The 24,793-nt window shown below is 34.6% G+C and overlaps 1 protein-coding gene across 3 annotated transcripts in view; it reads left to right on the top strand.

Annotated features, from left to right (window-relative positions):
* Positions 1 to 24,793, top strand: part of tmem8b (transmembrane protein 8B) — a 304,341-nt gene that overhangs the window by 251,586 nt on the left and 27,962 nt on the right. For 2 of the 3 annotated variants that reach the window (XM_087253922.1, XM_087253924.1), the window contains exons 7-10: positions 10,945 to 11,041; positions 14,010 to 14,133; positions 16,908 to 17,050; positions 21,524 to 21,702. In XM_087253922.1, coding sequence (XP_087110048.1) covers positions 10,945 to 11,041; positions 14,010 to 14,133; positions 16,908 to 17,050; positions 21,524 to 21,702 — 543 coding nt within the window. Of the gene's footprint in view, positions 1 to 10,944; positions 11,042 to 14,009; positions 14,134 to 16,907; positions 17,051 to 21,523; positions 21,770 to 21,929; positions 22,773 to 24,793 lie in introns of those variants that run through there. The other variant, XM_087253923.1, reaches the window with a different exon arrangement.

Here is a 24,793-nt window from a genome sequence, read left to right on the forward strand (position 1 = left end):
TGAAAGACTGATCCAGCAAACACACACAGTGAAATTGTGCACAGTTTATGAGTTTTAAGTAGGTAAAGCGCTGTAAATACTCGCAATCGCCTCCCTCGCGACAGAGCGCATATGAGGTAAATGACGTCAGTAATAACCGGTTATGATTATTACCGAACCGATACCGAATTGTCCGCGGCTGCATCGCAGTGCACAGAAGAAACGATTAATTTTGACACCCCTAATTGTAAACCCCCTTTCCTAACAACACGCTACGTGACATATTTGGCTGTTTGCACCAGACCTTTTATTTAAACTGAAACTGTCATTCTTAGAGATCCATAAAATGCAAATCAGAGGCTACTGCCAGTTTAAGAGTAATAAACAAGTGGTGAAAAAACAATAAATTGCGAGTGTGAAATTATGCAAAATTATGATGTCGTGTAATATGCACAGATTGAGATGTTTATGTTTTTATGTAATGTTTAATATCTTAGCAATAATACAATGCATTTGTGATGTTTATTGTGTTGTTCCTTTGCACAAATATACTGCAAAAGTAAGTAAAAAAAGTTCAAGGTTCATGTGATGGGTTACGAGTGCTTAAAGTACCATATTAATTTACAAACATTTTCATGCACTTCTTAGATAACAGTGCATTTGGGAGAGAGATTAAGTACTTACAGTACGTACAACTGCCATCTTAGTGCTTTGGAAACCCAGCCTGATTCTAATGGCACTGCAGTCGAAAGACGTTGCAGTTTCTTTTAATAACCCATTGACTGAAGATAAAATGCTGAAAAAAAGTTCAGAGTACTGCCACATGAAAAGATCTGAAACAGATCTAAATAAGAGAACTCCGTCAGCTTTTGAGGAGAGCAGAGACACGGAGTGTTTTCATCTTGATTTACCTCGATTTTCCTCCCATCTTGTGTCATTCTTACTTTCTTGTTCTTCAATTTATTAAGCTCTCTGCGCTCCGATTAATTAGATGTAATTCAGCCATTTTATTCTGGCAGGATATAAGGCTTTTGATTTGGCTAACATTTAAGCGCAGTCAGTTGAAAAAAAATCGATTTGTGAAGCATCAATTTAAATATAAAATGATGTACTTTGTAATGTAATGTAATGTGTGTATTAATATAGCTCATTTATGACCATACACCCAACATGCTTCACAATCATGAGAGGGGTCCACTTGGATGATGCGATAGCAGCCACAGGATAACTGCACCAGTGCATTTACCACACACACCAGCTAAAGGGGAGTGGAGAGACAGTGATAGAGCCAGTTCGGTGGATAGGGATGATTGGGAGGTCATGATGAGTAAGGGGCTGATGAAGGGAGTTTTGCCAGGACACTGGGCTTACACCCCTACACTTTACGAGAAGTGCCATGGGATTTTTAATGACCACCAAGACTCAGGACCTCGGTTAAACATTTAATTCCAAAGACTGAAAGTTTTAGTTATATTTAGCCATTATTACAACAGAATACTTATTTTTTGGAAAATTTAATTTTGATTGTGATATTGTATGTGATAAACACAATATTAACCATTTCTTTTGCTGTTTTTATTTAGCCAAAGAAAATATTTTAAGGCTAAGTCACAGCATGATATTGTTCTCTGCAAAAAGCAGTAGTGACGTTTTGTTACTGAATGAATTATAGAACAAATAAACTTAACTTTATGAGTTAATAACTCATTCACACGTTTTAATAAAAAGGTGACAACTTGATGAATTTATTCTCTTGCTATACTACCACTCTGTCCTCAATCAACTGATAGACCCTCACTCATGGTGCTCTCATAGTGGACAGCCTTTAATCCCCCACTCTTAATGGCCCAAGACAGCTCCTCTGACCACAGCCACCCATCTTAATAGACCGCAACAGACGTTGGCCTCTGGAGAAGTTCTTTCCATCTCCTTGGCAAGCACTTCCATCACCAGCTTTGAGTGTTCAGGTGGCAGACTCTGCTCCTCTTTAGTTGTCAGTACCGCAAATTTCTTAAATCAGTGGTGGCTCTTTGACAATTTCTATCCTACTTCCCAGCTTTCAGGATGAATGTATAGCATTCATTGGTTTGGAAAGGAAGTAAAAACTGGCAAAACTTAAAGTTAGCTGAAACCGTAAGCTGAAACTTTATTGTTAAAAATTCTGGGTTCTACAAAATCACTTTGTTTTGGGGCAACATGAGGAATTAAGTTAAGTTAACTTAGTTTTTTAAGTTAAATGGATAAAACAGAAAACAATTAAGTTGTTAATCAAGAATAGTATTGTTTCAGCTAATTTTAGGTGGTTTGAACAGGTATTTTTTGAATGTTCTAACTGAAACAAAGGGCTCTATTTTAACAATCTAGGCACAGAGTCTAAAGCACAGGGTGCAAAAGCATTAAGGGCGTATCTGAATCCCCTTTTGCTATTTTAAGGACAGAGAACTTCAATTTGTGCCCTGGCACATGGTCTAACAGGGTTTTGCTTATTCTCTTAATAAGTTATGGGTTAAGTGTTTAGTGTTTTGAGCATAACGTGCATTAAACCAATCAGAGTCTCATCTCATTCCCTGTAAGTCAGTTGCATCACGCCATGGCACAATTGTTATTTACATGACTCTAAGTTAAAAAAAAAAACAGAACTATTTACTAGTGAGAAAACATCTGCAGCTCGATAATATAAACAAGCCTCCTTTATTCAGCCTTTTTACTTTCTCTTTCTCTTTACTTTTACTCTTTAGTCTTTTACTTTCGTGGAGTAAGGAAACGATATTGTGCACACTTCACTGAAGACATTCATCAGCCTATATATTAAATTTAGTTTGTTAAGTACAAAGATTTGTTTCAAAACTATTACTAAATTCTGATCTGATTTCCAGCAAATGGATAAATGAACAATAATAACGAAGTGTGGTCAAAATATCTAAAGTTAGTTATATCTAAACACACATCCTATTCTTATGCCCTCCATACATCTCCAAAAGCCAACAGGTGGACAAATCTAAACATGGTTTTATTAAAACAAATATAAATATCTGTATAATAAATAATACTGCTAATAATAATAACATTAGACAAATGCAAATTATCAAACTAAAAAAAGGCTTGGAGGCATGAAGAAGGCAGAGAAGGCTTTAGACCTGCTTTTAGATGGTCAATGGAGCAGTCTATTTCAGATCTTTAAAATAGCAAAGCGCCAACAATGCACCTTAACACACCTCTATTTTACTCCAGCACACCCATGAGTCTACAAAGTGACACATATGGATTTACTATTTAAACAACGTGGAGCGAAACGTGAAAACTAGAGTTCTGTTGGTCTGAAAATAGCAACAAATTGAGCCAAACACATCTTTCACCGTATTGCGCAAGATGTATGATAGAGCCCAAAATATTGAGTAGGGGCTTTCTCAGCACCATCATTCCCGTATAGCAAACTAAAGTTGAGAAAATTGATGCTAAAACGACAAACTGACATCAACAGACAAGGACTGCAACTCCAAATGCAGAATGGTCAGACTTTGAAGATTACTAAAACAAAGAAACTAGCAAAAAAAGAAAAAAAAAGAAAAGTGGATTAGCTTTACATCATTTTCACATAATTTTTTATCAAATACCATATCATTTCCAGCCTCGTCAAAATGAATTATCTTCACTTTCGGTCACAAAGAATGCTTTTAGGCATGGCTGGCCATTTACCTCTGTATCGCTAACTTTTCTAGTTTGAAGGTTTTGCTCAGTAGCTCGCTACCTACGTCATTAGACTCAGGAGGCAGAGTGGGTAGACTGGGGTTCAAGTCCAACAAATAATGGTTACACAAACCCTCTAAAATGAAACCCAATAAAAGCAGTGTGAAGTCATGGTAGAAACAATCTTTCTCTTCTAGTTAACTTTTCAAAACACTAACGGTGGGGTTTATAGAAGTGGGTGTGTTTATGTTAGTTTATATCAAGATGATATATTATGCACAAATTCACTGGTTTTTCTCATGGATGTTCACAAAAAGGACATTAATATTTATAGTAATGTCCACAACGGATCTGCAACAGTCTGTCTAATCTGTCTGTTTATTGACTAGTTTATTTTTGACTTCTGTTAGACATTTTGATCACACTTTATTTTGATGGTCTATTTGTTGAATTTAAGTTACATGTCAGCTAATTCTCATTAGATTATAAGTAGACTGTTAGGTTGGGGTTAGTTAGTGTAAGCTGACATGTACTTGCAAAGTTTCTTATAGTCAGTGAGATGTCTGTTGAAGGTGCAGTATCAACAGATATTAAGCAGACAGTCTATTAATAATGAAATGGACCATCAAAATATATTGTTACCGACATTTTTTCTGTTAGACAGATTTTCACTGGCAACCCAAAATTTGCCTTCTGTTAGCCTAGAGTAAATTTTAGATGTCTATTAGATGTCTATTGTACACAAAACCTTTTGTTGGGAAATTTTTAATTTTTGAGTGGCACTAAACTTGCTTAGGTTCGAGTATGCAATGATACTCCATATGAAATTTCAGCTACTAAATATGTAATGTGAATGTAACGAGCTACAAGGTAAAGCCACATTTACCTGTATTTCACTGGTTGCAGTCAGCATCAAATTTCAGTAATCAATTTATTTATTTATTTATTTATTTATTTATTTATTTATTTATTTGTTGGCAGCTTTCAGGAGGATTTTTCTGTACATTTTGTATCTAGAAGTACATGGATACAGTTCATATATACATAAGTAATTTCTCTATGAATAAGATGCTATTACCAATAGGAATGGCAAAAGCAGTTTATATAGTGGTATTGGATTTCTGTTTACATTTTGCAGGATGTGGGACAAAGCTCCAAATTTCAGGAGGAAGGGAGGAAAATATAGGACAGGTGGTCACCCTGCAAGGGACTCGAGGCAGGTGTGGCACACAGATGTGTCCTGTTAACAGTTGCAACACTGCCCTTTCTGTGCTCTCATGGTTCTCAACCCCATTTCACTTTTCACAACTGCCCCAACACAGTATGAAAACATATGAACAATATTCATATCTTTCATTCAAATCCATATGAATTAGCCTCTATTTGACAATACCATTTGAATCACCCTATTGAGTTGAGTTGAACCTCATAATCCCAATTCTACATTATTTATAGAATGCAAAAGACATGTCATGTATAGGTAGGGTTAGGGGAATGGGGAAACATGAAATGGTAAATTTGAATGCTCTAGAGAAGGAAGCCCCACCGTGTGATAAAGTAACCAATCATCGATAGATATAGATTGACAATTCACCAGAGGGTAGGACCAGACATGTGTTTTTTCCTTCAGTTTCTGTAGCTTCATTGTTATAAATCATCTAGTTACAGTTTTTCCTGTCTGACATAATTTTTTAAAATTCCCGCCTAAAGGGGCAGATCACACTAACCACGCTTTTTTTTTTTTTTCGTTGAAAGGCGCCTTTTTTGAATGATTTACTAATGGATGTAAGCGTTGTGCGCTCTGCTTATGCACTTTGTGTGCCACTCGTTTTAAACGTCTGCTGCACCTCATGTTTTTGCCGTTGTGCACCATGCACATGCATTCCACTCTAAGTGGAAAAATCACATTACGTCAGTTGCGTCTTTTTCATTCTCCACTCAAATAAAAGCAGAGGTGGGCTTTCCATTGAGATGACTGCAGTGTTTGTGTTATCAAGACGACTACTGATACTTTTGAAGATGGAGGAGAGACTTGTGATTGCTGTTTTGAGTGATCCGGTGCTGTATGAATCACGAATCTTGAATATCACAATGTTTTTAAATTGTAAAATTATTAATATCAACAGCAACACTCGCACACAATAGTCAGCTGATTCAGTCATTGCCTAGCAACATAAAAAGCACCATGCTTCTTTTTTTCTTTTCAACAAAAAGGCAGTGAAGTGCGCCTTGCATTTTTGGAACATAAAAGCGCGATCAGTGTGATCGGGTCCTAAATCATCCAAAATCAAATCGCATGACAGTAACCACTTTTCAACTGATTAAATCTCTTTTAACTTTTCAACTCTTTAACCGGGGTGACACAGTGGCACAGTAGGTAGTGCTGTCGCCTCACAGTAAGAAGGTCGCCAGGTCGCTGGTTCGAGCCTCGGCTGGGTCAGTTGGCATTTCTGTGTGGAGTTTACATGTTCTCCCTGCGTTCGCGTGGGATTCCTCTGGGTGCTCTGGTTTCCCCCACAGTCTAAAGACATAAGGTACAGGTGAATTGGGTAGGTTAAATTGTCCGTAGTGTATGAGTGTGTGTGTGTGGATGTTTCCAGAGATGAGTTGCGGCTGGAAGGGCATCCGCTGTGTAAAAAACCTGCTGGATAAGTTGGCGGTTCATTAAAGGGACTTTGATCTGACACAGTATGAGGAAATTATCTTTAATACTAGTTATATCCAGTCCTGAAAGAAATGATCGTAAAAAGCTCACAAATTGTGGAAAACTAATGCTAAAGTCTGATAATGTTTTGTTGAAAATATCTTATACAGTATTACATATTTGCTACTTCATATTCATATTTGCTGGTTTATATTCCGTCATGGTTGCCATCATAGCTTAAAGGGACAGTTCACCCAAAATTCAAAACTCTATAATTTATAATCTATAATTTACTCGCACTTTACTTGTAACAAACCTGTTTGACTGGGATATTTTGAAGAAAACTTAACCTAGTCAGCGTTCTGGATGAAGTAATAAACAGTAAGAACATTCTCTTTTGCTAAGCATGTTAATGGCAAAAACCGATGGCAAGCTATCTCCGACTTTGTTAGAATATTCATTTTTAACTGCATATACGGCTCATCATTATAGCTTTTTCAACAGTTGCAAATGATTGTGTCCACTCATCAGGTGCTGCCCTCTCTGATGAATGCCAATACTGCAATACACGTAGCTTTTACTTCTAACAGCAGACGTGTCAACCATCTTGCGGTCGCTAGAGTTTTGAAATGCATGAAGGAAACTTTGGTGGGCTGTTAATTTTGAAACCGTCTTGAATGACAGCCAAGAACTGCCCTGAGTGAACCCAGCTGGTCATCCGTCATTGTTAAAAACTTACATTCCTGATTGGGGTCTGGTCTGAGGCCAGCTCAGCACAGGTGCTTGGCACAGCATTGACATTAAAGCAGCTGAATATTGAGCTAAAGTGAAGCCAGAAAATTTCAGTTGCTGTTGTACTGATTGCTGAAAACACCGGCTCGATAAAAGCCCATGGTTGAGATGCTCTTTGGTTCATTTAGATTACATGGCTGAGTGCATTCCTGTGTCACAGATGCTGGCTCTTATGATTCATTGTCTATGTTGAACATAGAGCTGCACAATTATTCGTAAAAAGATCGCGATCTTGATTCGACCCCCTAGACAATCTTAATCCAGCATTTCTACGATTTTGTCAATCATATTCTCAAGTTCAGGAGAGAAGCAATGGTGGCCGCAAGTCTTCACATTGTTTAACATAAGTTGTTCAGCAACAAGAACACCTCCAAATGGTGTTGAAAGAGTCACATGGTGTATTTATAAGATATAATTCACCCAAAAAATGTAAAATGTATTTGCGACCGCAAAATCACACGTGAAGTGAGCTGACCGTCAGCTGTTATCACAGAGGGAGGCACCCGCCTCTAAATGAAGTCTACTTTAGTGAACAGAACCTGCATAAGCTGTGAATAACAGGTGATAAAGTTGTAAATAACATTCAGTTTGCGGCACAGAGTGATCGTTTGGGAGCCGTGCAGAAAGTGAACCGCCCTTAGCAGTGAAAATGAAACCGAAAGTGCACACAGTGTTGCCAGATGTAGCTGACCGATTCCAGCCCAAAAAGTATCCAAAAAAAACCTGCCGAAATGCAAAAATACCCACCCAGTCTTCTGTATTCATGAAAATCACGCCAGTGACAGATTTTAAGCAGAAAATTACAGACTGTAAGCATATGTTTCAAACACAATAATTCAACATCAGAATTATCGTCAGCATTAATGACCAGAACAAATCTGAAGTCTGTTCAAGTCCACCATTCCAAGTCTATACAAAATTTAGCATTTTAACCAACAGTACAGATACACAAAGCCTATTGTTGTTTTACCACATGTTTGAGAATAACCGTAATAGTAGCCCACTCATATTAACCTTTATTTTATATCTACAGAATCGTGAGAAAATCGTGATCTTATTTTAGGTTAAAAAAATCGCGATTCTCATTTTAGCAAGAATCATGCAGCTCTAGTTGTACAGCTGTCAGAACTTATAAAGTAAGAAACAATACCTTAAACTTGCAATAATGGATTACTTTTGCTAAATCAAAGAGAGAAGATATTTTACAGAGTTAAATAAAAGTAAGTAAATTTGATTATAGAGATTTATTTTTTACTGCATAATATTTTGTGATTTTTGCATCTTAATTGACAGTGCATTGCATTACATACTGTATATAAAATAGTGGGTAATGGACCATTTAAAAAACACATTGTGATTAATGTTTGGTAGTGATTATAAAATATTTTTTTCATGATGATGCACTTAACTATACCTTGAGCTGGAGCAAAAAAAAAACAAAAAAAAAAAACAAAAAAAACAATGATTTTAATTAATTTATTTAGTTTTTTTTTTTTTGTTTCTGTTGTCTTGTTCACATAGAAGCTTAAACCCACTTGTGCCATCTGTGTAAACTTGCAACTGATGTTGAGTATGTAGTTACTTTGTGATTTTCACCTTTAACCATAATGCAGTGAATATTAAAGACTCTGACATCAGAATAAAAAATAAAAAATAAAAAAACTTACAAAGCAGGACACAACAACAGTGTGATTTCCTTAGCTTTTACTTTTCACACGTCTACTCTTCCGATGTTGTGGACATCCAATATTGTAGGAATGATTTTGTGACTACAATAAGTTGAAAACTTTGTAAAAAATTTTAATTAAATGAAATTTAATAAAAAAGAAAGATGTCTGTGTTAATGTATGTAGTGTCTTTCTCCATTACTCAGAGGTGCATGCACATTCTGTCACTCTGCTAGAGCGTTCCTCCAAGTCCCCAACACCTGACTCAGCAGAGGAGTTGGGTGCTTGGCTCATTACAGAAGTACGTATGGCTGCATTTAGTTTTTAAAACGAACGATATGGCCAGTATCTCTAGCACAGATTCTGTGTGGGCCTACCTAGGAGGCCAACACGGGCTTGTTGGGAAAATGTGCCCAAGGATACATTTTTGAGAACTGACAAATCATCACCTTTGAATTATAAGGTTCTATATGCATTCTGAATGATTTTGTGATAATGAGCTTTAAAGTTTATGCATTTCATAGCAAACAGTATGTGTGTAACATTTGTTTTTTTAATTAAAAAGTCTTAAAATGTAAACAACTTATAAAAAAAAACATCCCATGATGTAAATAAGATGTTATTTAATAAGAATATGTGAATAGCTCAATTTTGACGAAAATGTCAGAAAGAACCTTATAATTCTAAGTTTATGAAATATGTGCTCGCTGGTACACATCGTTGCCTTTTATTTGTAAAACGAACGTGGTAGCGTTGACTGCTTACCTTTGTATGGATGACTTTTCTGCCATGACTGGTGTGCTTGGTGACTCATCACCAACAGCACCAGAATTGGGATGTGAAGTGGATCGGTTTACCAGTCCAGTGAAGGGTGGTTTCAATAACCAGGAAAAACAAAACCCATAAAAGTAATGAAATCATTGTTGAAGCATGCAGTCCGCCATGGCTTTTTGTTTCTAGTTTGCTTTTGAAAACACTAACTATTGGGTTGTTGGTTTCAACATACAGTTGAAGTCGGAATTATTAGCCCATTTTTGAATGTTTTTAATTATTTTTAATTATTTCTCAAAGGATGTTTAACAGGAAATTTTCACATTATTTCTGATAATATTTTTTTCTTCTGGAGAAAGTCTTATTTGATTTATGTCAGCTAGAATTTGGCTAAAAGCTGTTTTGAATTTTTTTAGAAACAATTTTAAGGTCAAAATTATTAGCCTCTTTAAGCTATTTTTTTCAATAGTCTACAAAACAAACCATCGTTATACAATAACTGGCCTAATTACCCTACCCTGCCTAGTTAACCTTATTAACCTAGTTAAACCTTTAAATGTCAGTTTAAGCTGTATAGAAGTGTCTTGAAAAATACCTAGTAAAATATTATTTACTGCAGTTTTTTATAAATCAGTTATTAGAGACATGTTAATAAAACTGTGATGTTCAGAAATGTGTTGACAAAATTTTCTCTACGTTAAACAGAAATTGGGGGCGGGAATACACAGATGGACTAATAATTCTGATCATACAGGAATGATAATCTTTTTCTGCTGATGTGCCTATTATTTGGTGAGGTCTAAGTCAGAAAATTAAATACTGACTTTATGGAGCCCCCATGGGCAAGTGTACTATATGGCTTTGGCATAGTTGTATGAATAAGACTATGAGAAATATATCATTATATTATTAAACCGTAATATTAAACCTGTTGTAAAAATGTAATACATTTTAGTCCAACAACATGATACTTTACTTGAAAGTGTTGTTTTCCTCTATTTATATCTCCTCCACAATTTATGCATGTAAGAGAGATCACTAATTTGCTTCATGTCCTGGATTCGCTTATTCATCAAGACTCTCTGTATTATTTATAAACGGGGTAAAAGGCAAGGGCGAACATCTTTATTTTCAGACGTCTGTGGATAGGAAGCTCGCGGTGGGAGATGACTGGCCTTACGCTCATCTACAAAGAGCCTCTTTTCCTTTGATATTCCTATGAAATTATCACATCTCGAATGGTTAAATCACAGCCTTCTCCTTTGCTCGCCAAAACCCTCTTTTGACCTGCTTTGTGTCGCCCACTGTCTGTGATTCAGAGTAGCTTATTAATTAACTTTGATGTTCGCTTATCTTTAACAGGATTCAAACTCATTTTGTCTCTTTTTTTTCCTCTTCCTTCAGTCTTCAGTGAAAGGAGAGAATATTACGATCTTCGGCTGTCTGAATCATGGGATGCCACTGTCTCTTCATGACAACACGTCAGTCTCATGTGAATCTGGTAAGATTCAAGATTTAGAATTTTACTCAAATATTATTGAAATTAATATATATATATATATATATATATATATATATATATATATATATATATATATATATATATATATATATATATATTAGTGCTGTCAATCGATTAGAAAAATTAACTAATTAATTGCACTTTTTTTGAAAATTAATCACATTTACAAGACCGAAAATTGTAATTTTGGCTATTCAAATCTAAAATTAATGTAAACGCAAGACAAAAACTATTTAAATTTGAAATATAATTGTTTATTACATCTTTTGTTTAACTTGTAACACTAACTTGATTTCTTCATGTAAACAACATACCCACAATAAACCATGAAGATCCATGAAACAATCAATGCCAATAAAGAAAAAAATATTTCCAAGTTATATTCTAAGTGGACTGCAAAAAAAATGCCAAATACAGGCATTGCAGATATGGAAAATGGAAAATTATAATAACAATTACGAATTGAATACATACAATTGTACTCATTGTATAGTTGTGTTGCTGTGAGTTGAGAGCATTTATTATAAAGTAGAAACAATTTTGCTTACATACACACTTCATTTACATGGACACCATACTCCGATTTTTTTTAATGTGATTAAGATAATACTCTTATTAAGAGTCTACCATGTAAGCAGCGACTTTTGATTACCTAAAGGACCACTGAGTCACAAAATGCAGGGTTTTTTTCTTTCCGTTCGCCATGTGGTATCAAATTCTATTAAAACAGAAGTTGAAAGGTAAAAATGAAACACCCAAAATTGCATGAAACTCTGGAGAAAACGCTGGATTGCCTGGTAATGTGACATTAATTGTTTTATACTGAAACTTGCCTTCAAAAAGTGCTTCCTTGGTCTTATCCATATTTCTTTGCACGTTAAACACAAGTAAATTTTTATTAATGTGTTAATTAATTCAAATTTTTTTCACGCACTAATTTTGACAGCACTGATATATATATATATATATATATATATATATATATATATATATATATATATATATATATATATATATATATATATATATATATATATTTAATATATATATATAGTAATGTGTTGCGATATGAAGCTCTTAAGGCCGTACAATATTCAAAAGAACAGATGCTGAAATAGCAATATTAACTAAGATTGTTAAACAATCTTTTTTTTTTTTTTAATTGAACTAAAAAAACGTAAACTAGATTATTTGTTAAATTTTTTTCTAAATGTTCTCTTGCCATAGTAAACAGTGAAATAATAAATATTAAGAAATAATAGTATTAGCTATGAGAAGTGAAAGGGGCATTAAATATTATATATAATGTTATAGTATACAGAAATTCTGTTTTAAATAAATTATTTTCAATTATTACATTTTAAAAGACCTTAAACAAATGATCTGTTCCCTATCAATTTGTCATTTGAAGTCAACTCTTAACTGACAAATTGGAATTCATTAGATCAATAACTCTGAGTTGTATAAAAAAGTGGCAATGAAATTATTATAAGGCCACTCCCCCCACTACAGCACTGGCTGAACAGCCAAATCCCAAGAGGGGCATGGCACACTGGCTCACATCAAGAGACCTTCACTCCCATACGGGAAGTGTGACATGTGCAATGAGCATGCAGCCTTGGGTTTGTTGTCTGGTTCCTGGCTGCATTGGCATATCATTTATGACAATTTTTGTTCTTGCAAAAGAAATACGACTTAATCAGGACACCCATGACCTAGACTGTTGATCTGCACAAGAAGTTTCGCCATAGAAGAAATGGCCGTGTCCAACTGAGCCTGGTTTCTCTCAAGGTTTTAACCTTCACTTTCACCAGTTGGTGAAGTTTTTTTTTTTTTTTTTTTCTCGCCGCTGTCACCACTGACTTGTAAAGCTGCTTATAGATGGATTACTTTTCAGTGTTTGTACCATTAGCAGTGAATAATAAACCACACTGAACTGAACTAAACTGAACTGACCTTAAAACTCTGAAAAATGGACTGACACTTTCAACTCACTATCTTCTATGTGAAGCTGCTTTGAAACAATCTACATTGTAAAAGAGCTATACAAATAAAGATGAATTGAATTGAATTGAATAGTATGTTGCGTCACAGCGTCCTCTTTCTTGAAGTCTAAGGGTAGCTAGTTACGAACCCTGAAAATTACAAAAATGTCCAATCTGGCGGTTGAGCCTTCTAGGGACGTTGGATAGTTTCGTCTTTGGTGGTGTTAGTGAACTCACACTAGACGCTTGACAAATATTACCTAAATTTGTAAAGTTGTTCAGGAGCTGTGGTCTAAATCTGTTGCTTTAGACATAATTTGAATTCCCTGGCTGATTTTAAATAGAAGTGATGTATTGTTTTTTGTATTTATAAAAATGAATTCCCATCTGTTGGTTTAGGCATAACGTCTTTGTTTCCTCTGTCAAGGAGGTGTTCTCAACATTTTTATTAAGATTACTATAATAATTCTTATGACCATAATATGTTCTTGAGACATTAGAGCGTGTCTTTGGCAGCCATAACAACGTCTGTCAAAAACAAAAAAATAACTATTTTTGATTAGTAATAATTAGTGTTTTAAATTGTTTTACAATTTAACAATATGTTAGTTGTGTTTTGAATTGATGGTTTTGGGCTGTTAAACACACTCTTTTTCATTCGTGAGCCACAATCTGCCAGTGTGTTGATCATAAATTTAACTGGATTTTGAAAAATAAAAATATGAAAATATTTTTCATATATAATATGAAATAATATGATGATCAATAATATGAAAAATATAAAAATAAATATGTCTTTTTTGAAGACAATTTGTGTGAAACAAATAAGCATTTGCAGTATAATAGCAGTATAGTATGGTGTAATAATAGTTAATTATTAGTACTATTAGAATTATTAGTATAATAATAGTTTAGTCAACCAAAGGTGAAACTTATTTTATTTTGTGTTGTTTCTTCATCAGAATCAGTTTCAGGATTTCATCTCTCCATTAACAACACCTCAAATATCACCAAGCTGAGGATTCCCTACCCACAGACGGGCACGTGGTATCTGAGCCTTCGCTCTCTGTGTGCCACTGAACACGGGTGAGGACATTTGCATTTCTTCAAGTCTACACTAACATATCAGACTGCCGTTTAGCAATCAAAATGTGTTTGACTCTGCAGAAATGATGAAAAAATATTCATAGCACTCCATACATTTACCTTCTTCAACATTTAGCAAGTACAGGCTGCGAACTGTGTGGTGTGTCTTATTTGCTAGTCTGAAATTCTTGTTGAACAATTCATGAATTCACTTTTATGTTGCCCCAGCTACTCGTAACCTTATTTTATCTCATTGAAAATTAAAATGAGTTCTGACAGCGAGAGTTCAGATGAAGTTTGACGTCTTCATATAAAAATGCATGCAGAGGCTGTACAGTGTGAAGTACCTTCAGAATTCCTTAGGGATGATAAAACATCTGCTTGCCTTTGAATGCAAGGTCGTTTTGATTTAGTTTAACATACAGCCTTGAAGGCCACTTGAAAATTCTCTGTAATAAAAAAAATTAAGCTTTTTTTACATTAACCATTTAGTTTTTATCTGTATATTAATAAAACAAATAAGATTAAACAATACCAAAATTTTGATTTCAAAAGAGTTATGCAATGAATAGTTGATGGAATATCTATAATTTTCAATTACTTCAAAGGAATACATTTGCTATTCTGACCAATTGTCATTTCTGCAAAAGCAAACAAACAATCTGTAACAATGGTCAGGGTGACAACAGAGTTGACGGTCCACATGCAGTTTATTTAAAAGAGTAGTCAGGCAGGCAATCGTCAAAACAGTAGGAATGGTTGATATGAAACTGTTGTTTTGGCACAATGTCGAGATCTCGAAGCGCAAGTGTTTTGAAACTCCACCGAAGCATGATCCAAAACACCCAGGTCACATGGCTAAGTTGAAACAAGACATATTTATTCCCAAAGTGTTCATTCAGATGTCAGACCAATGTTGTTCGTTACAAGAACAGAGCATTTAAAAACTAACATCTATAGCAGCACCACCATAAATTCAAACCCATTATCTCTGAATGCTAGTCTGGAACTCTCACCGCTTCCCTAAATTACTTGAAAGCGCAACTCTACAATGTGGGGTTTAATACCTCAATTTGCTAAACTGTTTCTTTGCTAAAGCTGTTCCAGAGCAATACATAAAAAATGACCACTAGGTGTCACTGTGGAATGGGGTTTCGAAATGTTTCGAAGCTTCGACACATTTGTTAAGACTTTGCTGAAACACATTTGTTTAAGTGTTTCATGAAGCTTTGCTTTGCCCACCACTAATGACAACGAAGTTGAGGGTCTACGGGCAGTTTATTTAAGTGAGGTCAGTCAGGCAATCGTCAAAACGGGTACAAACAGGAGCATATAGACAATCCAAAGAGCGTGGTTAAAAGCAGACAAGAGATCGGTGCAGGCAGCAAACAGGATAAACAATAAACAAAATACGGGTCCAAAGCACAGAAAGGCTAGACTAGGGATGGCTGGCGTGAAACTGACAATTTGACACAATGTCAAAAAGGCGCAAGTGTTTCGAAACAATTCACCGAAGCATGATCTGAACCACCCAGGTCACATGACTAATGTAATTTGAAACACCCAAGTCACATGACTAAAGTTTTTCGAAACACCAGATCTTGTGACTAAAGCAATTCAAAGCATGGGTTGTTTCAGAATCATTTCGAGACTTGGCGAATCTGCGTTTGACTGACAGTGTTGGAAATAAACCTCTGTCTCATATAGTCTAGTGGACCGTTTGTTTGCACAGAGTAAATGTGCTGTAAAGCTCGACTTGCACAAATACTCTATAATTATGACATGATGTATTTTAATAATCGTACTTTATTTATGACCAAAACAAGACATATTTATACGTAAATATAGGTAAATTACCACTAGTTGTCACAGTAGAGACTGGTTTTGAAACGTTTTGAAGCTTCAACACATTTGCTTCGACTGTTTCAGTGTTTCATCAAGCCTCGCTTTAAGTCCATCATCAGTTACCAGCTGTGTGTGTGTGTGTGTGTGTGTGTGTGTGTGTGTGTGTGTGTGTGTGTGTGCGTGCGTGCGTGCGTGCGTGCGTGCGTGCGTGCGTGCGTGAGAGAGAGAGAAAGAGAGAGAGAGAGAGAGAGAGAGAGAGACAGTCGGCTGTGACCAGATTGATTTGTAGTTCATATAGTGTCCAGATGATAATGTATGTTTTCCAGCAATCTGCAAAGCCTAGATCGCTAGTGATCAAGACACAAAGTCCTTATTGACAAAGTTTTTATTTGAAATAGACATTGACATTTCTTTATTATTATTCAAACCAATATCTAATAAATCCAGAAAAAGAGAAATTGTTCCCCCGTTTCTGTACCAAAGTAAAGTTCTGTCATCATTTACTCACTCTTCATGTTGTTCCCTTTTTTGTGTGTGTTTCAACCATGGAACACAAAATTGCACACAATTACAAGACTGCACTGCTCTGTATTTTCTGTGAACGTACACTGAATGGCATTGAAGGAATACAAAAGCACCATACAATTCTTTAAAAGCAAAATGCCCACCCTACTATACCCCACTGTAATTTTTCAGAAAGCCATAGCTCTCTATGAAAAACACAACACAGGAGATAGCATCTCTAATTTCAGTTACTTTCTTACGCAAATCTAAAGTGCGTTTGCTATGTTAAAAGCATCAGTCGCTATTCATTTCACTGCAAACACAGAATTCACCAAATGCTCTGAGAATTTTCAGATTTTTTTCATTAGTTTGGTCTCCAAAATCTTCCAATCGTAACTCCTTGTCATCTCTGTGATCTTCCATAGGTTTGAGATGTGCACTAATGTAACAGCCGAGGTTTACCTTCGCTCTTACCTGACGCCCTGCATCAATGACTGTGGCACTTATGGCCAGTGCAAACTTCTGCGCACCAACAACTACCTGTACGCTGCATGCGAGTGTAAAGCAGGTAAGACAATTTTTTCATACATGTGCTCTCTTTTGTAAAATGAGTGGTGTGTGCTCTCCTAAATTAAGCTTCTTTCCTGGCATTGATGCTTCAGAAGAACCTTTCACCATTAAAGTGGGAAAAAGTTATTTAGATGATCAAAATGTTATTCATGCTAGAAAAGAAAGGTTTTTTTAAAGAGTGAACATGAGTCATAAATTTGTGAAGAAAAATACGATGGACTGTCCTTGAATTTGCTGGTGTGTGTACGAAGTTGTATTTGCTTATGGTCACATGCTCAAGTCATGGCAAAGCACTTTTAATTTAAGGGAATTTAAGAATCAGTTATACTGTTCAAGATAGTGTTTGGTCAGAATATTCATTCATTTTCCTTCAGCTTGGTCACTGTATACATCACGGGTGGCCACAGCGGAAAGAACCGCCAGCTTATCCAGCATATGTTTTACACAGCGGCTGCCCTTTTTAGCCGCAACCCAGTACTGGCAAACAACTATATACACTCATTCACACACATACACTACGGCTGTTTAGTTTATTCAATTCACCTGCACCACATGTCTTTGGACTGTGGGGAAAACTAGAGCACTCAACACACACCATACAAACATGGGGAGAACATGCAAACTTAACAGAGAAATGCCAACTTGTCCAGCTGGGACTGAAACCAGCAACCTTCTTGCTGTGAGGCAACAGTGCTAACCACTGAGCCACTGTGTCACCTTTGGTCAGAATACAGAAATCCAATTTTTTAAACACATTTTCAGCCTTTGCCTTTTGATCTATTTGTGTATTTATTTGTTTTTTCATCCTTTGTTTTAAAGGACAGTAGGGATATTGAATGAAAGCTGAGTGGGGAGTGGAATTGGCAAAGGTCGCTGAGAGCTCAGTTATGGTACATTTTTTTGTGTTTATCCATAAGGCTTGATTTAGAGACTCTTAGGTTAATTTTTGCATTTATACAAAAAATACTCTATAATTCTAAAGTTAAGGTTGATATGAGTTTTAATATAGGTTATAACAGTAGTTCTCAATTCCGGTTCTCGTGCCCCCCACCCTGCACATTTTGCAGGCCTTTTATATTTGACACACAAGGATCAGTTCATGGATCTACCTGTTAAAGTTAATGATCTGAATTAGGTGTAAGTAGAAAGATACGCAAAATGTGCAGATCGGGGGAGCCCGAGACCTGGAATTGAGAACCACTGGGTTAGAAGAAGTTTGTTAGGCTGACCAATGCTGCATCAAAATAAAAGCCACAATAAAATATGTATTTTTCAAAAAGCCTTTTTTTTTTAGCAGCTATCACACCAAAACATTAGAAAATAGAATAAAATCAATGTGATATGCTGATTTCTTCATCTAAAACTAGCATTATTCTCAGGCTATTGTGTATAGTTTCATTAATATTACTCTTAGTGCAGAGAATAGGATAATTTTCATTTTTCAAAGTTAAATGACTGAGCACAAACATAGGAGACTGAGAAAAAATGCACATTTTAGAGGAAAATTTCAAACAACACTTAATTATATATATATAAATAATTATATTTATAAAATTTATATATATAAATTTATATATATAAAATGTATATATATAAATATAAATACATTTTTATATATATAAATTTTATTCTGAATGTTGAAATGAATGAATGTTGAACAATATTTAAATTTTAAAGCGGAAACAGACAGTAGATGTAAAGGGAATTTTCAGTATTCTTTAATATATGTATAGTTCATGTATTTATTACTTTTAATAGATTCTTTAATAAATAGAAAGTGTATTTTTTAAAAAAAGACCTTTGAATGTTTGTTAAATATTAATTTAAATCAAAATCAGTAGTCCCAAAATGACTAATAGAAGATATTAATAGAATTTCTGTTTGCTGCACTTATAAAATGACACGTTTGAAAACTCCTTGAATTATTTTATTTCATTGCAATAAAGGAGCAGAAATCCTGTGTCATTTAACAAAGTAAATAAGTCAATATTCCTCCCCCTGCGGTTAATGCAGCGATAATCACAGTAATATTTAATAATTTAATTTATTATCTTTCTCGTCTACTGTCAGATGCCAATCAAAGTTAATAGGCATGTTAAATGCTTCAATTACACATGTGCCAATCATGTCGCTCTATAACTGTGAGATCACAAATCAAGTGGTTTTTAATTAGAGGACATTTGATGATCCTGAGAAATATGCTAATCACAACCTCTCAATTACAGCGCCATTATGAAGCTCTGGTGCCTCGTTTCCCTGCTCCCCCCGGATTCCTACCCAGTTTCTTTTGTGATTAGCATAGACAAATTTACCCTTTTAATGAATGTTTTCTGGCAAACAGCTGAGAGCTCTGATACCAGCGCACATGTGACGCTCGTCTCTGTTCTCGAGTGCCTGCTAAAGCTCAATTGACCGTCTTTGTCGACACTCAGTGAGACTTCAATCACTACACGCCTTTGAGGAATTTTTTGTTTGTGGTTCGGCTAATTAAGGCGTCGTAATCAGAGAGATTTTTGGTATGTTTTCTGGCATTTTCTATGAGAGGTTAGAGGTGCAGTACATCTATTTCCTTCACGGTGTTTATATAACAGTAGGCTGCCCGAATCCAATCTATATTTATGAAGCTGTTTACAACAGCTGACAGATGAGGAACAGGATGTGTTTGTGTGTGTGTGTGCGTGTGTATGTATGAATGAGGGAGAAAGTACATGTGCATTTCTGTGATGTTTATTCCTTTGTTCATTTTACATGCATTTTCTGCGCGTGTGCTTATTTTTAGCTTAGTTTGCTTTGAGGACATGGACAGTAGTATATTGTGGAAAGTCTATGATTCCCACCAGGCACACAAATACAAGGAAAACAGGTTGAAATCCTGTTTAGGCTCATTATTATACTTCTTTTATACTGAAAGCATGCAAAAAACATGTTAAGCTGAGTTAAAACATGTTAAAAACATAACAAAAAAAACAAAAAACGTGTTTTTTACATGTTTATTTTTTTTTAAGTGGTCTATGATTCACACTAAGACTACATTTATTTGATCACAAATACAATGAAAACAGGTTGAAATCCTGTTTAGGCTCATTATTATACTTCTTTTATACTGAAAGCATGCAAAAACATGTTAAGCTGAGTTAAAACATGTTAGAAACATAAAAAAACAAAAAACATGTTTTTTTACATGTTTTTTTAAGTGGTCTATAATTCACACTAAGACTAAATTTATTTAATCACAAACACAATGAAAACAGGTTGAAATCATGTTTAGGCTCATTAATTTACTTCTTTTATACTGAAAGCATGCAAAAACATGTTAAGCTGAGTTAAAACATGTTAGAAATATTACAACAAAAAACAAACATGTTTTTGTACATGTTTATTTTTTAAGTGGTCTATGATTCATACTAAGACTACATTTATTTGATCACAAATACAATGAAAACAGGTTGAAATCCTGTTTAGGCTCATTATTATACTTCTTTTATACTGAAAGCATGCAAAAAAAACATGTTAAGCTGAGTTAAAACATGTTAGAAACATAAAAAAACATGTTTTTTATGTTTGGTTTTTTTTTTGTTTTGTTTTTTTAAGGGGTCTATGATTCACACTGAGACTACATTTATTTGATCACAAATAAAATGAAAACAGGTTGAAATCCTGTTTAGGCTCGTTCTTCTGCTTTGAGGACATGGACGGTAGTATATTGTAAGAAGTCTATGATTCTCACCAGGCTCACTAATACAAGGAAAACAGGTTGAAATCCTGTTTAGGCTTATTATTAATATTCTTTTATACTGAAAGCATATAAAACATGTTAAGCTGAGTTGAAAACATGTTAGAAACATTATAATAAAAAAAAAACATGTTTGTTTTTTTATTCCATATTTAAATTTTTTTTTAGTCTATGATCCTCACCAAGTCTACATTTATTTCGACACAAATACAAAGAAAACAGTGCTTGTTTAGGCTTTTTCTTTTATACTGAAAGCATGCAAGCAACATGTTGTGTTAGAAACATGAAAGGAAAAAAACTTGTAAATTCATGTTTAAAATAGTTGCAACGAGGTAACTCAAGCTAGAAACATGTTAGCTACGTTAATGTTAAAAATGCTACTGAGGGGTTTTTCTACCAACATCACTCTTAATTCTTGCTAGCAACATGCTTGTTCATGCTAAAGCATGGCAAGTGACATGGTAAGTCATGCTACAGTAGCAACATGCTATCACCAAAACATCAACGATTAAAAAAAAAGATAAACAAGTAACAACTTAACAAGCATTCATTTCCTTGGAAGAAAAAATATTATACATTAAGTGTACTCTCAAAGGGATGCGTGTATTCAAAAATAATAAAAGACAAATCTGTCATCGTGCTAAACACTGATTCATAGTAGTGAACAGAGTCTGAAGCTTTCAAGATTCACACTATAACATGTTAAGAGTGGTCGGTAATAGATATGTGTTTTTCTAGGTTGGGATGGCTGGGGTTGCACAGACAACACTGAGGCATATTCCTATGGCTTCCAGTTGCTTTCAACTCTGCTTCTGTGCCTCAGCAACCTGATGTTTGTCCCACCGGTGACCATCGCTATTCGCAGTCATTACCTGCTGGAGGCATCCGTCTATATCTTCACCATGTTCTTTTCCACTGTAAGTTTGATGACCTGCTTCAATCCAATCCAAGTATAAACATAGGTTACCCTTTATGTTAATGGATGTCTTTCTGCAACTATAGCTCAACTAAGTCTTCATAATATTAGTAGACTATTAAGTTTTTATTTATGTATAAAAAGTAGGGTGACTGGCTGAGCTGAAGATTTTTATTGGTTGTTTTTTACACAGTTTTCTATATTAAACATAATGTTTTTACAAATCAGTTTGATAAATTAATGGGAAAAATGTTTAAAAGATGTTCATGAGAAGACATTAAACAAGCTGCCTCCTTAAGTCCCAACTAACTTAACTGTGGCCTAATTTAATTGAAACTTACATCACGCCACTTTGTTTTTTGATTTTTAGATGAAGTACATCAGGGCCTTTAACTAAAATAAGTTAACACGAACCTGCAAAGTTTTGGGATATACTAATATACAGTGCTATACAGGATGTGGCTGAGAATGAGTCCAAAAAAAGATTACTTTTGGATTTGAGGGAAGGCTTGTTCAGCCAACTACTTCACAAGATCCACCTTTGTGAGTTATTTAGAATGCATCACTTCTATATTTCAATGGTGATACATCTGGTTTATAACATGTCATGCAGCAGCCCCATGCACTGCAAAGGTGATTAGAGCTGCTGGATTTACAACACATCAGTTCATTAACTTTGCCTAAACTACATGATATTAAGAGGCTGTTTAACTGGGAAAATAATAGAGAAAATATTCTAGTAACCTAAACAGTGTGCATCTGTTTTGAATAGCGTACAATGTATCGGTAAAACGTTTATTATTGTCATCTCCCATAGAAAAAAGCACTTTTTATCTAGCTAGTAAATATTTGGATTTGCGGTAGAGCAGATTTGAATTCATCAGATTAATGGTGCAATGATGCACTGAACTTTCTAATCACACCAGTGTGATTGTATGCTCAGGGGCTAATCAAGACTGATTGTATGTCAAATAGTTATTAACAAAGTTGTTACCCTCTTTTATTAACAGCAATATCACAGGATTTTTTTTCAAATAGAATTAGAAAGCTCTTAATTTTTCATTAAATTATAAAAAAAAAAAAAACTAAAGCACTGTTAATGACACTCGTAAATTACCCAGTATTTAACTGTAATGTGAACTGTATTTTATTGTAGGACAGTTATACAGTATGTTACTGTATTTCAAAGTTGCATTGTAAAAATTACTGTATATTTTACAGTAAAGGTATTCAATGCTGTATATCTTTACTTATAGATATATTACACTACTGTACATCTTTACAATACTGCTCTATACATATAGAGCAGGACAAAGAGTGCTGTACATGTAAATATACAGTATTCTTACTGTAATTGATTTACAGAAAATATTGGTGAACTGCTGCCAGTAGAGCCTCAGTCAAATCATACGGTTTTTATTGTTGGTAACGAAAGTCACTATGTCAGATTACGCAATTTTGTCTTGATAAAATCTTGACTTGTTGTGGGTAACAAAGGTGCCAAACTACATTTCTTCACGATCAGTCAGTCTGTGATTTCTACGACGAGCGTTATTTCCCTAAGCCACGATGTTGCTAACAATATTTATTAGCTCAATTAGATTTTTTTTATATTATTTCAATCTCAATAAACACTGATGCTTGCTGACAACTAGGCTACATTATTTAAGGGCATTTGTTATGACATTGGTAGGATCAAACATATATTTCTTTTTTTTTTTTTAATATTAAGATATTTTGTTTTAAATCTGAATGTATATTTTCCAGCCATGGGTGACTTATTAGTGATACAAAAAAAGAAAGCACATCAGCACCAAGGAAAAAGTAAAGTGTTTCAAAACCAGTCTGCTATATGCCAGCCAAATTGTCGTGAGATTGTGTTGCTTTGTTAAATAAAATAATAATCTAGCCTAAATAAAATTAATGTGAAATTTTCAGTTTCAGAAAAGAAAAAGATTAAACATGGTACACTTTCTGCAATGATATTGTGAAGCGTCGCAAACATGGGATCGGTTGTTATGATCTATGCCAGATTACAAAAGAAACAGTTGAATCTTGTGTCACGATGCCCATTTGTTGAATCCCCTGGGCCCGGTTTTTCAAAAGATTTAATCCGGATAAAATTGATCCGGATTTAGTAATCCTGTTTTTGTGATCCGTGATCACGTAATCCAGCTTACTTTTTGAGCCAGTTTTTCAAAGCAACATTGGATTGGATCAATCTGATCTGGATAGGAACTTTTCAGGATCACTAAATTTGGATTACCAGTGCTCAATCACAATGTAGATGGATAGATAGGCCTATGTAAAGAGCAACAAGTATAGCCAGTGTGGGGTAAATATAACTTTATTTTTATTAGAAATGAAAATGCTTGTCTGAGCAAAGCCTTTAGGAGGTGAATCTCAAATCTGGCCTTGGTTTGCTGCAGTTTGGTCAGAGTCAGTTGTTCCTCAGCCAGATGAAGCTGTGCTTCTGCCCTTTCAGTCTCTTTTTGCAATTGTTGAAGGTGATTTCAAAAATCCGTGATTGCCATTCTTTGCATTTTCTTGGTTATTCTGTAATCATTGCATGCATCACTAAAAATATTCTAAAAACAAATATTTTCTTTGTGATGAATATATATATATATATATATATATATATATATATATATATATATATATATATATATATATATATATATATATATATATATATATATATATATATATATATATATATATATATATATCAATTAGTGACAGAATAAAATGTATTGTTTCTGGTCAATTTTGACAGCTGTTTGCTGTAGGCCTATACTGAAAGCCTAAATATGTTAAAGCCAATAATCACTGCAGCCTGACAGATGAACAAATAAAATTAAAACCTTATGAATAAATAGTATATCTTGTAAGGTACTGCATGATCCAAATATAGTATTATTTAATACATTTTTATAAGTTTTCATTACATTTTGGGCATAAAATCCACACTAAATCCACCCTTCTGATGGGATCAGTTTAATCCAGGTTTATTGGATCAAAGTGATCCAAATCCTACAAAAAAGGTCTGAAAAACCCAAAGTAAAGGTTTGATCCGGATCAAAACCAAG

The sequence above is a fragment of the Danio rerio genome, chromosome 5, assembly GCF_052040795.2.
Source record: "Danio rerio strain M-AB ecotype USA chromosome 5, GRCz13ab, whole genome shotgun sequence".
Lineage (NCBI taxonomy): Eukaryota > Metazoa > Chordata > Actinopteri > Cypriniformes > Danionidae > Danio > Danio rerio.